The sequence below is a fragment of the Mesitornis unicolor genome, unplaced genomic scaffold (assembly GCF_000695765.1).
Source record: "Mesitornis unicolor isolate BGI_N332 unplaced genomic scaffold, ASM69576v1 scaffold21323, whole genome shotgun sequence".
NCBI lineage: Eukaryota > Metazoa > Chordata > Aves > Mesitornithiformes > Mesitornithidae > Mesitornis > Mesitornis unicolor.
The window spans coordinates 1-13,788 of record NW_010175676.1 but is presented as its reverse complement, the minus strand read 5'-3'; the positions used below and the strand labels follow the sequence as shown (position 1 = coordinate 13,788).

Sequence of the window (13,788 nt, the reverse complement as noted above, 5' to 3'; positions counted from 1 at the left end):
TTGGTTGGTTTTTTTAGACAGAGTATTTCTGCTCAGGGCATGTGGAGGGGGGAAGAAAGGAAAATTATGAAACTTGTGGTGCTTCCAGAACTCTTCTAGGTTGAGGAGAAACTGCTGGAATAACTTGAGTTACGTAGAAAGTTTGGTTTTGTTATAAAGCAAACATGATACAAGATTAAATTTTTCCAGGGGATTCAGGGAGTGTTGATACATCAAACAATGATACTGAAGGAGAGCACTGCACTGTTTGCCAGCACCAAGCATTTACTTGTGTTTGGGGAATGAAGGTGATCTGCTATTCTAGTGAAACTGGGCATTTTCATTCCTGTTCCTTATTGGAGATGTAAAGTGGCTGCAAATGGCATGATTTGATCAGGAGAAAGCCAAAAGTGTTCTCCCGGCTGATGTGAATGGGAGCTGGCACTCCTAAATGAATTAGGGTAGCTGCTCTGTTCACATCTTGGTATTGAAAACTTTGTCTGGATTGCCTTCAGCACAGCACCTTCTTGCAGCAGTATTGAGTGTAATGAACCCAACCTTGAATTGCAAGTTAGATTTAGATAAACAGGCTACAGTTCAACAGCTGGTCCAAATACTGTGTTGCAAATCACTGAAAACAGAGATTCTTAAAATTTTGTAGGCTGCAGTTACCACAGGTCAAGCTTTTTCCTCAGTATTGATGTGTCGCATCCTCACAGACAGGATAGCTGCAAAAATACTGTAGAACAAAAGTTCAGACAAGTTCCCAAGCAAAGCTGCTATTGAACTCCAGCCTAAAGAGTTCAATTTACTTTGGTTATTTCTTGTCTGAATTGACCTGCTTCTCGTAAGTGAAGCATCAAGACATTCAGAGCATGCTGAATTTGAGAAACCCTATACCAAGACAGGAGGGGATGAGAGACTCTGGTCTCTATGCAAGTTTTTAAGGTGGCTTCAGAGGAATGGTTGCATTTGCCTTAAAAACAACACACCACGGTACCCTGGCCATAGCTGGTGCTGCAGGAGGAGGTGTTCTGGCGGCATCAGATGGACGTATGGGAGGGATGAGAATAGGGTCCAAGCGCTGTTGCAGGGGTGTTGTTCTGTGGGATCAGCTAGTTCTTTGGCTGCAGCAATGCAGGGATCTGTAGCTGCATCTTCAAAGCACCGCTCAGCACCAGAAGGTAGCAAATGTCATTTGGTTCCCCTGACATTTCAGCTCTGCTTCTGTGTGGGTCCCAGCCCCATGTTGCTGCCAGTGCTGAGCAGGAAATAATGCTGGGATGATAGAAACTTTCCAAAGAGTGAGGTGAACAGCAGATTCCCAGTAATAACAGATTGGAGAAATAGCTTTGGGAAAATACTAATGGAGCAACGTTGTCTAGCACGGAGCAGCTACTACCCAAGATAGTCTTGAAGGATAAGTTTAGCACTGCTGTTCAGCTTTGACACTTGAAGATTCATGTTTCTTCAGTTTTATTTTTCCATTTAAAGAGACTTACGAATTCTAAATTATATTATGAATTCTGAATTATTGCCACATGAATTTGAGGATTAGTATTTGTGCAAATGCTAAGAGTATTGAGGGTTTCTGGAAGGACTAGCTAGGTCTGCTTTGGCCTGAATGGAGTATTACAGGAAAGACTGGATGAGTTGCAGGTAATGTAGCAACTTCTGTTTGGTTCTAGACTGGAGCTTGTGTTCGTAAATGCTGAAATGCAGTCTCAAAATGTGTTGTAGTAAGAGGCTTGTAAGCAGGGGAGTCTTCTGCATCTTGCCCTCCCAGCTGTAAGGAAACAATGTAACCTAATGGAGGAAAAGAAAATTGCCAAGTAGACTACTTGTCCCTTTAGGCCCCGAGTTTAAAGCTTTCAATAAAGAAAAGCAATAGGCTCTTAAAAATGAGCCAAATTACTGGAGACTGTGAACAAAACCCCCTTACTGAACCTGTAGCGTGATTTGGACGGGTTTCCGTACAGCCCTTGCTCTCTGGAGGTCTTATGTAAAAAGCTGTCTATTCTCATTTCTCCTCAAGATGACCTGGAGCTCCAAAAGTCGTGAGGTGACTGTTCACATCCTTTTCCCCGGATGTTGCTTTCTGAAGAGACAGTCACTCACTCCTGTTTCTGAAACAAGCAGGTCCTGTCTTGTCTCGGCTCAGTCCCACCTTCTGTGAGGCACTAGATTCTCCTGAAAGGGTGCCAGAAGGTTGTCATTTGTTGGCAATGTGTTGCACTTAATCCTCCCACAGTTGTGGCTGTAAGATGCCTATTTCTCATTCTGATACACGTTGAAGCTATATTAGATTTGGAGCCTAAAAGACATGACTATTTTTTCCTTATTTAATATTTTCAGAAAGAATGGTTGCATCATTTTATTGCCTATTTAAATGACCCAGCAGACCAATTCCCTTTGCCCTTCCCTGTGCTTTTAAAGGAGTTGTCACTTCTTCTTGGCCTCACTCAAGGAGACTGCTGTGAGAGGTTGCTCTTGGGTCCTTCAGAAAGTGCTGCTTGAGTGAGCCAAAGAACTACGTCCCTGAAGCTCTTGGAGCAGCTTTTGCAGCTGTTGACTTGCTGAACCAGTGCCCAAAGCAGCACCATTGTTACCAGCCTTCTCCTTGAGACTGATTGCAAGTGGGTTTGCGAAGGGAATCCTGCAGCAGGAAGCAGCGTTGCCAGGCTGTTGATAAGGAACAGGCTTGGCTGGTTCTTTGCTAACTTCCAGGCCGCTGTCTTTCTCTAGGAAGTAATTCCCTCGCACCACTACTTGCAGTTTTGATAAGTCTTGCTCTGGAGACTGCCTTGCCGAATATCGCTGTGATTTCCTTTTGCTGGTCAGCAAAGAAGAAAACATAGCGTGACCTTTGGCTGTAAGGGCATGCATTTCAGCCGAGGTTGTCATTTTGGGGGAAACCCCAGTTGCTCAGCATGCATGCAGGGCTCTTTGTGGGTGATGAGCTAACTCTGTTTGTTCCACCTCCCCTCCAGAACTGTCAAGTAACCCATCTCTGGCTTCGATCCTCATCCCTGCTCATGCCCGGAACCAAGCAGCTGCTTCAACCCCTACAAACGCTACAGCGGCCTCAGGTGAGAACATGCGCCTGCCTCCCTCCCTCCTTCCTGACCCGTGCTCCCCCTGTCCAGGCGCCTTCCCTCTGCTGGGGCCCGTGAGCTGCCTCAGCGCTTGAAGGGAATGGGGAGCAAGGGTTCATTCCAGCATCACCTGAAAGTTGCTCTCAGTAGGTGGTCGTTTGGGTGCTAGCTGTGGTCACCAACCCAAATCTGAGCCCAAGGCACTGTTTGAGTGCTTAGTTTGTTGGTCCCTCTTGCTCAGACTTCCACTATTAGAAAATACCCAATCATTATCTGCCCTGTTTTTTAGCAATCCTTGTGGATTGGTGTGAACCGAATTTCTGAGCTCTCAGTCTGATATTAATGCTGGCTTGGAGCATTACACGTACATGTGGCCTCCGCGGAGCGTGGATGGAGAGGATTTTTCCTCAAAGGCAATAGCACTTAAAAGTCTGGTTAGGGAGTTCAGTCAGTGTCCTCACTGCCTCATCTAAGTCGCTGCAGTTGCTTCTTGCTGAGTTTGCTTGTGTCATCTTCCAGCACAAGGCAGATGCTTCTGGGTTTTGGCAAACACTGAATGAATTTCTTTTTTGCCTCTCTTGCGCGCTCTCAAGATTCAGTCAGAAACCTTTTAAAAGCTCACTGCTGGCCTGTAGCCCACTCCATATTGTATTCTGTTTCCAGTGAAAGCCTAAAAGCTGGATAGTACCAGTTGGGAGTCTCCCCGAGAAAACCGCAGGTGCTGCAGGATGTGGCAGTGGTGATTCGGTACCTCTGAGCTCCTCTGTGTCAGCACAGGGGCCAGTGGTCTTGGGGCTTGGGCAACCAAAGTCAGGCTGCAAAAGAGGGGTGCTTCCATCCGTACCCTGCGTGCACGTCAGTCCCGTTTGACAAGGGCTGTGACCTCCTTTTGAGGTGCAGGGCGCTTACTCAGTGGAAGGTAAGCTGGTCAGGAGAAGCCCTAATTAAAAAGGTATTCTTGAAACATGCAGGAAAGCGTTTGCAGGTTGATGTGCCAGACAGTTACCTGAGAGCTGGGGCGCTTGGTGCAGCCAGTGCTGTACAGCGAGAGTTCTCATGCTCTAGGAGAGATGGGCACACTTGGGTTTGAAAGAGGAGGCTTCTCTTTTAAAGTGCAGTAGCGGTAGATAAAAGCTACAGCCTGCACAATTTGCATGCTTTGAATTTAGGAGAAAGCAAAATTGCTTTTTTCGAAGTTAGTGTGTTTGTTTTGTACACTTGGCAGTATTTTGCAAATAGTCGTGTTCCCTGTTTCCCTTTTATGTGCATCTGTTGCTCAACAAGTGAGAAAAAAAGCAGATAAGGGAGTAAAAGTGATTAAAAAACTACAAAATACAAACATGGAAGATTATTTTAAGCCCTTTTGAAAAATACCATTTCACTTAATGTCCCTTTTATGCCTTTTAAGGAGCTCTCTTTGGCAAGATACAAGTCTTGAGGAATTAATGGGGTAAAGAAGTCTGTTTTCACCCAGCACTTTCCTAGAGTTCATGTGAGGTGAAAATGCATTAGTCTGAGTCTTAAATGTGAAGTAGAATGAAAGAAAACCCAAAACCAACCCCACCTTACTGATGTCAACATTTTTAAACCTCCTGTTTGCAAGCACTGCACTGAGTTGGGATAGGACCTCTTATCCATAGTTCAGAAACCAAGAAAGTATCCTTGCAGCTTGGAAAGAAGTTGTGAAATTCAGTTCAGTATTGGGCACCACGCAGCTTTGGGTTTCTGCAGCACAGCTGTTTTGTAGCTTGTTACTCACATGGGGTTCTCACAACTGACAGTGGGAATTTCACCAGGGTTGTGATTTTTAGGATTAGCTCCTGTATGAGGTTACGTTCATCTGTTGTGCTTTGCATGCTGATGCTGCACTTAGCAACAGATTTTGATAGAAGGGGTCCCTTCTCTCCCTGTACCCCCTGCACGTCCCAGAGCAGTAAATTTTAGTTCTTCAGTAACTGCTAAAGCAGCCTGGGAGCAACTCGCCTACCGAGCCCAGGGCGTCCTGATAGCATTTACTGCAAAAACGTTTGCTCGTGTGAGTAAGCAGTACAAGTCCAGAAACTGCTTTTTTGAGTGGTGGTGATGCTACAAAATGTAGCTCTCAAGGCAATTCCAAGGGCAAAGCAAGTTGTATGTAGCTGTTCTTACATTACATCATTACATTACACATTGTTAGTGTGTAACTCTTGTCACCCTCTAGCAAGTAGAACCAATACTGAGCGTACCAGGTCATCGCTGTAGATAACCCAGCTGGGCTGTTAGTACCTGCCTCCAGTTGCTCCCTTTTCATAGCTGCCATGTTGGTATGCAGCCACGTCAAAATTTCAGCTTTGCGATGAGGTGTAAAACACTGCCTCGTATCATGCACCTTTTTTGTATACAAGGCAGGGTCATAATTAGAAAATAACTAGGAAAATGAGATCTGTTTGTCCAAAGTCTGGCAAAGCGGTGTTTGCCAGGAGACTTAGTGGCAAGATTGGCCTTTCAACATACCACATGAACTGTGCAGGTGTCATCAAGCCAGCGACACTGGCCCTTGTGCTAACCAGTATGACACACATTTGCATCTTTAACAGTTGCCCAAAATGAGTCGTTTCTGTTAACTGGTACATTCGCAGTAGTCATTTGAACAGCCCAATGCAACAGTAACCCTGGCATCATGATCTTAAATGCAGGGGAATTATTGTAGGCAATTCTTGAGTGTTAAAATGTATTTGTTGTAAATTTCCTCTTCTCTTGAATCGTAAAGCAGGACTCGCTGTACTAATGGCATCTGGCTTCGCAGTGGGAGCGTGAAGCCTTGCTGCACTGGAGTTAGTAAATTCACCTGGACATTCCTAAGAAATTCTCTGTGACATTAATGTGTGTCTAAATCAGAGCAGGAGCAAAGGAAAGATGGGAGTTGTTGGTCCATGCTTGAAATTGTGCAGCAGCTTTCTCTGAACTTTGCTGGCCATGGGTTGAAAATGCCATTCTCTGTTCCTGTATCTCTGCAGAGGAGCAGCACAGTCTGTCAGCATCACAAATCCAACCAGCTGATGCTGTCATCAGGGCTAATGGGCTTGCTCAGACTGAGGTGGCATCTCTGCTTTTCCCTGAACTGTTGCCTCATCTCTCCTTTCCGGGAGGTTTCCAAGGACTCTCACGTACCCGCTGAGAAAGCTGAGGCATTGCTCAGAGGGAAGAGCTGAGTTGGAGGAGGTGCCCTATGCTGCTGAGAGAGATTTTGCCCTCTCTTTGAAAGAAGTTTTGGAAGCAGCTGACACTTGGGTCCTGCTGTGGTTTCTTTGCCCACTCAGGCAGCAGTGTCAGGTGGGAGTAGTTTAGGGTAAAGAGACTGCCCTGTAGTCATCCGTCCTGTACCACAGCTGCGTGTCAGCTCCTGGCTTCGCTCACCACCAGGGCACTGCTTCGCAAAGCCGATGTTTTAGCAACGTTGCTGAAGGCCTCGATTTTCTTCTCATATGCCTGAATACTGATTTCTCATGCTAAGGAGGAGTAAGTGAACGTCCAGAGACCCTCATACCCCAGTTGTGCTCTTTTTCCGGAGCTTCAGCAAAGAGGTGCTGGAACAAGCCCCTCTTTGTTCCCCAAATGTCCCATCAATGCAGAGTCAAAAGACAAGCAAAAGACAAAATTTTCTTGCAGGTTCAGAGCCAGGAAAGCCTTGAGCCTGCTGTCCCAGCCTGAGTGAACTTCTGTACGTTGTTGTGAAAAGCCCCATGTAAATGCTCTTGGGCTGCATCACCTGGTTTATTTCCTTTTGAACATGTGGCCTATATATTTGTCAGGAGCTCCCCTATTAGAGCAATGACAGAAAAGGAGCATATGTTACATGAAGTAGCTCCAGCCCCTCTTTTTTTCTTTATCTCTGCTCAGTAGCAGTGTAATGGTAGCGATTTCGGCCTCTGCTGCCTTCAGGAATAGGCGATCAAAAGGCACGTTTCATTTCAGCAAATGAAATAGAAGCACTTTCTGTACACACACAGAGAAATCATCTGCCAACAGTACAGGCTGCAGCTGGAGCGCTTGCATCAGGCATGGTAGATGTTGTATTAACTGGACCTCATCCATACCTGAAAATGAATCTAGAACAGGCACAGCCAGAGTTTAAAGTGTGGGCACCATTGCCTGTCTGGCTGGGTCACGTTTGATTTCCATGGTCATTGCTGGTCTGCGTGCATGTGGGATTTGGGAATTGCTCCTGCAGGTTAATTGCTCCACCCAGGAAGGCATCTCTCGGGTGCAAGGCTGGCTTTCCAAATAACATTGGTACTGTCATCATGCTGCCGTGGTGTTTTAACTGCACGAGCTTTTTTATAGCATGGTGGCAGTCATTCCTTTGGGAGGGAGGGGTTGCAGTTAATTTGGGATGAGAGGAAAGGGAATGGGGAACTCCAGAGCAGTCATCTGGCATCCTCTGCCCACAGGAAGATGTCCCTTTCTTCCCATGCACTCCTCACAGCGTTTCCTTTTCAAACAGGCATCATCCTCTCCTCACTGCCCCTTGTGTTCCTGGGTGCAGTTGTGTGTTTGTCCCGTTTTTGTTTGTTCCTTAATCTGTCACTCAACCCATCCGCAGACTTGCTGATTCCACTGCCTTCGCTCATGGCTGCGCCCCCATGGCCAGGTCAGTGTGGCAGGAGAGGAGAGCATTTTGTGAGCTGGTGGCGGTAGAGCTGCGTTGCCTCAGCACCCTCTCTGTGCTGGGCTAGCACTACTGCACCCCATGCCCACTGGCTGCATTTTGCCTTGTCTCTTATTTGTGCCGGTCACACCAGTCACTCTGTCCTTCAGTCTGAGGTCAGGATATCTGTTCTTTCTTTTTATCTGCCCTTCTCCCCCTGTCTTTTCGAATGCGCTGTTTGCCCAGTCTGCCCTCTCCTGTACCAAGATAATAAGCCTGTCTGCTTTTTTCTTCCCCACCTCTGTTGCAGCACTGATAGCTTTGCAGTTAACCTCACTCAAATTAAGTGGGAGAAATGCACGACTCTTGTAGAAACTGTCACTCGATCTGTTTTTCCCATCCTGTATTTATTATTTTGTGTTTAACCATTCATCCACTTACCTTTTTGTGACCATTCTGATTAGATACTACGTACGGTGGTTCCAGGTGATGTCAGTGCATTTTTTTTCCCTACCAACTCTTCCAAGGATTTGATTTGATTTGATTTGATTTATTTTTTTTTTAGAAAATACCTGGTTCAGGTGGCATAGTTTACAGTGAAATTTCCTTTTGGTATTTCTTTGCAAACCCTGTGTTTTCTTGGAATGCACTTTGACACGTGCCCAGGATGCCATGGCGCATCTCTGTGGAGCACTGCCCTTCCCAGAGAAGGGAAGGTGTTGAAGACCATTTACTGCTGCGACCCAAATCCTCTGAGAGTGTTATAGGCCTGCATAAACCTCGTGGCTGGCTTGAAGCCTCCGTGTTAATCTGCTTCAGCAGCTCAGAGGGTGGCAGATCCAACCTGGGTTGAGCAACACAGAACAAGCCGTAGACTTGAAAGATGCTTTCCGAGGAAGCAAGTGCAGGAATTGCATGTGGACACACAAGCTGCTTGTGCCGGGGGCGCGGGGTTGTGGCGCTCATTGCCTGCGCTCGTTCACACAATGAACCTTTGTGGCGAGAGGGCCTGGCAGTGTGAAACTTCCAGCGTGAAGCCTTGCGGTGGCCACGGACACTCGATGCATTAGTTATGGCCGTGCTCCTGTGCCTTGTCTTGCAGAGAGTTCCTGGAAGGTAACGTGGGTCCTGCTGGAGCCCAGCTGGGTGTTGGTGTGCGACTCTCAGCCCTTCAGGTTGCCTCTGTCCTGCTTAAAGACCTCCTCCCCTCCCAAACCTTTCCGTCAGCACCCCTGTAGGGCATCCAAACCAGGCGGCACCTCAGTGGGGGTTGTGGGTTTCTCTGTGTGGAGAATGTTGTAGCTGCTGTTCCAAAAGTGTCTGGATTTTGGAGGTAACACTGGATGTTTTTCTCTCTTCCCTTCCTCTCGCCTGTCGTTTGCAGATGTTAACGCAGGAGAACGAGTTCAGACCAATAGTGTAGCTACAGCATCAGCCTCCAACTCCACCTGAACCGGTACCAAGCAGCCAGCTGCACAGGAAAAATCACCAGTAATTTGAGTCTTGCTCAGCAACACTGGTCACATTTGGAAAGAAAATTAAAAAGAGGAAAAAAAAGAAAAGAAAAACAAACAACAAAAAAACCCCAACAAACCAACCAACCTGTTCATTTGAGTGTTCAATTTTTTATTATTATATTGTTGTTCTTATTTAACCTTGTAAAATATCTATAAATACAAACCAGTTTCATTGTATCCTCACTCTGCAGGGTGTCCAGGGCAGGGGACTAGGTGGGGGGAGGAGGGAAAGCGGAGCAATACAACACACCAAGATCTCCCCTCGACAATCTCTTCATGTTGAAAGTTTGCTGTTGTGTACTTCAGAACCAGGACTCTTGCCTCATGCCCTCTCCCACGACAGAAAGAAGGAAAAACAAAACAAAACAAAACCAACCCCAAACCTCATTCTCTGCTGAAGTTCTTTTTCTTTTTTTTTTTAACCTCTTTTTTTATTTTCTTTTTAAGTGAAGTTTCGGACTTTAATGTAGTGCACAGCTTGAATTTGGTCGGGAGCTTAGCAGGGGTCATTCAACAGAGCTCAGCGTTTCTTGTCAGCGAATCCATATCCCGGGTTGCCTGAAGAATTCCCCGCCTCGGTACGGGGAGCGGGCGACGTGGTAGGAAAACGGGGTGCCATGGGGTGGGGGGGAGGGCTTGCCGTGTGTCCAAGGCGTGAACCGCTAGCGGATGCCTTGCATTTAAAAAATCAGCGCTAGCGACGAAGAGACCTGCAGCTTCATTATGGGAAAAGCCGTGCCCGAGTGGGTGATGTAAGATATGATATAATACACACACATGCAGCAACGTGAGCGGTTCGCTTTGCCGGAACGCCTCCTTTGCTCCTGCCCCCCAGTCGCGGTGCGGGGCCAAGCGGCCGGCAGAGCGGTCAGCCCCCATCTTCAGCAGAGAAGAGTGGACAAAAACATCCTCTGAGGGGGCGGGGGCCCAGCTGGGGATGCGAAGGGACTTTTTGGAAAGTGGCCACTGTGAAAGCTTGGGTTTTTGTTTGGTTGTTTTTTATTCCCCCCCCCTGCTCCAGGCCCTCAATTTGAACAGGCTTCCCCTTTCCCCAGGTGCGTATAGGAAAAGGACACCAGGGTTTATAATGTGAACTGTAACAGTCTACTGGTTTATTTTGTAATACTTTCTTCTTTAGCTGCAGTTTTAACTTGCAGGATGCCATATTCTCTGATAGTTCTGATTTAAAATCCACGGCTAGAACCTGTATTTAATTTCATCTTTTTTAACCTCTTGCTTTTTTTGATCTCTATTTATTGATGCGTGTTGCCACGTTGCCATTATGTTTTTACATCGGTAGAATCTTAATAAAATACACATCCGAGTGCTCTCGACAGTAACTTGTACCTGCTGACTTGTAGGCAAGCTGGCTATATACGAGTGTGTGTGTATATATATTATATAAATATATACATGTATACATAGATACAGTACTGCTTTTTTGTTTAATTTTCTCGATGACCTCGACGCAGTCTGACTGGAGCGCGAGGTGGGTGCCTGTTCTAGTCCATCTGTCCAGGGGCCCGCTTTCCTCCCCACGGCAGCATGGGGCGCGCAGCCACGTCGCTCTTCCTGAAGTCAAAGCAATATTCCTGGGAAAGGCTGGGGCGAGCGGCTGTGGCGCAGGAGCGCGACTTTTGGAGACCTGGTCTTGTCGTAGGCGTGCGGTTGGCGTCCCCTCCGGCCTTACCCTCCTCCTCCAGAGGAGCCGTAGTCGCCTTTGGTGCTTACCGAGCTGTTACTCCACCTGCGGATCTCTAAGGCAAGCGGTTGCTTTTCGGGAGCGCGCGGCTCGGGGGTAGGCGGCAGTAGCGGCTTTGCCGAGCTCGGCCGCCACGGGGGCGCTGGGCCGCCACGGGGGCGGCAGGGGTTTTGCTCCTGAGCTCGGTGTGTTTCTTCTTGTACCTTTTATCCTGTTGGCGTGGGGTTGTTTCATTTTTGGAAGCTGTCTCTTAGCAGCCCTGGAGCTGATAAAAGCCCTGCCCTCCCTCTCCCGCTTGATGTGGGGGGGTTCAGTGAGGCAGGAGCTGTTTCAAGAGGTGAGCGACCACCTACCGTGAAACCGAAAAACCCTCATGTTACACCCCTCAGCGGTTTGCTGTCAGGCACACACGTTTTAAAAAACAAAAAGGTTTTAAAGCTTTTTAGCTGTTGTTAAATCTGGCTGGCCGCAAGGGAAAGCACCCCCACGTTTAGAAGGAGGCGACTTTCCAAATCCTTACATGCAACTTCATAGGAAGGGCTGAAGAGCATCCTAATGCGAGCGCTCGGCCAGCCCGGGTCCCGCAAGGTAAGTGGAGGGGCTTGGCTGACCCAGTGATCCAAACAGATGCAGGAGACTCAAGAAGTAGGACATTGGCGGGGTATGGATCCGCTGTATAGGCAAGGCTGCTGAAACATTGGCCACAGATGCTCTTTGAAGGCAGTAAATTACTGAGTCTTTTAAAAAAAATAAATGTAACGAAGAAAAGTTGCTGCCTGTGCCAGGAAATGTGGCTTTTCTTCTTTTTCACTTTTCAAACCTTTTCGTTTGAGCCTGGCAGAGGGGAGTTGAGAGCTTTTCTCTCTGGTTCTGTGACTGTGCCGGCGTCTGTTGTGTCTCGTGTGTGTGTTCGGCTGGGGGAGGGTCGGGGGCGCCCCTCTGGTTTTCTTTTTCTTTCTTTCAAGGATCATGGCAGGATCACACACTCTTTTATACAAGTTAGATCCAGGTCTTTGAATAACCTTTTTTGTAAATAATAAGAAAAAAAAAACACAAAAAAACCCAATAACAACAAAAAAGCTCCTCACCAAATTCAAGCTTGTACATTGTTATTTTTGGTTGTTTTTGAATTTTGAGTTTTATTGTTTTGTATGTAAATATGTGGACCCAGGAACTGTTATTAATGAGCAAAAAGTTACCGTTCAGGGCAGTGATTCTGTTTAATAATCAGACAAAATGTAGACGAGCTTTTTAAAGCCATATAGTTTTAACTCTGTACAGTAGGTACCGGCCTGTATTATTGTAACAATAACTCTAGCGATGTATAGTGTATCTATATAGTTTGGAGTGCCTTCGCTTCCATGATTTTTTGAATATTATTTCCCTTTTTTTTTTTCTTTTTCCTCCTCCTTTATTAATGCCGTCTCCCTCCCAAAACCCGCATCTTTGCTCCCCCCACCCCGCTTTCTAACTCTTTGAGTGCTGTAAGGTTTCGGTGATACCCTGATCAGTAGCGGAGCGAAAGGAAACCGTCTCCACCGTCATCCATGGCATTGGAGCCGTGGCTTTGTTCTGGATGCCCCCAAGTTGCCCACCTCACCCCCTCCTCCCCCCGCGGTTGCATTCGGACGCTCGCCCCAGCAGCTCATTTCGACTTTGCTCGGCTCTTCGCCTGACCCCGCACCCAGAGGTCGTCTGGGCGGCAGCAGCTTCCAGGAGGCTTGGCCTTGCCGCCCTCCCTGCGGCCATGCCAGGGGCAGAAAGGACCCTCGGGGAGGGGGAACCTCCCTGGCGCCCCCCAGTCACACTGCGCTTGGAGCCGATCGGCCGCGGTAGGAGCGGGGGCATCACTGTAAGAGACCGCGGTGGGTTTTTCTGCCAGGGGGACCTTCTGTTCCCTTTCTCTTCTCCCGATTTTTCCCCCGTGCCCCTCCCTAAAGTCACTTTTGTTTTCTTGAGATGATAAGTTTAACATGACTCTTGATTTCTTGTGCCCAGCACGAAGGCCTTGTTTCTAAAGCTAGTTTGCTTGTGTTTTACTACCTTGTTAGTATTCCACATAAGATTGTCTTGAATGGGAAAACACTTAACTCTTTACCAAACCAAAGGTTGCTGTTTTATTTCGAAGCATCTCGTGTTCATTCCAGTGAAGCAGAGGCTGCACTTTCTTTCTGGTGACACGAAGGTCAGTGATGCCAAGCTGTTGGTGACGGTCCGCTCAGAGCTGTCCCTCTTCTTTTACCCTTTCGGGCTTGTTTTGAACCCGGTCTGGTCTTGGTCTGCCCTTGACGTCAGCCCTGCGTGGGTCTCTGAGCCGGACTCGATCGCAGTCTGTCTCCCCCGATGGACACCCGGTCGCGACGCTAGTGTCCTTTTATATTCAACTTACCTTGCTAGGGAAGGAAAAAAATGACCTGCAAAAGAGAATTGGCGGGTAGAAGATCCCCGAACACTTTGTCCCCTTATTTCGAAGCCAAGCTTTCCCTAAAGTGACAGCAGGTGCCTGCGACTTGCAACTTAAATTTCCCCCGGTTTTCAGTACTCGGAAAAGCAGAGGTCCAGCAGCCCGCCGGGCCCTCGCGCTCCTGCGTGGGGACGCTCGGCCACCGCGGAGAATAAGGCAAAGCCAATGTGGAAAAGCACAGTGGGGTGTTCGGTGGGCGCCGCCTTTGGGGGGCGGCCAGCGGGTGCCCCTGGGGCGCAGCTGATTTCCGGGGGGCTCTCAGCCGGCTCTGGTCGTAGTTGGCTTCGTTTTGCAACACCGCAATAACGGCAAAACGACAGGAAAGGAAAACAGTACCTAAGGGGTTAGCTCGAGAAAAGTAGCTTCCTTGTGTTGGTCTTTCTCAATTTATTTTTAACATATAT

General features: G+C 47.6%; 1 protein-coding gene across 1 annotated transcript in view; it reads left to right on the top strand.

Moving 5' to 3' along the window:
• The window catches only part of LOC104538329 (glycogen synthase kinase-3 beta), a gene marked incomplete at its 5' end in the record, with an annotated part of 90,491 nt that extends 81,134 nt beyond the window's left edge, over positions 1 to 9,357 (top strand). The window contains 2 exons of the mRNA XM_010181490.1: positions 2,970 to 3,068; positions 9,086 to 9,357. Coding sequence (XP_010179792.1) covers positions 2,970 to 3,068; positions 9,086 to 9,153 — 167 coding nt within the window. The remainder of the gene's footprint in view (positions 1 to 2,969; positions 3,069 to 9,085) is intronic.
• Positions 9,358 to 13,788: the final 4,431 nt, after the last annotated feature.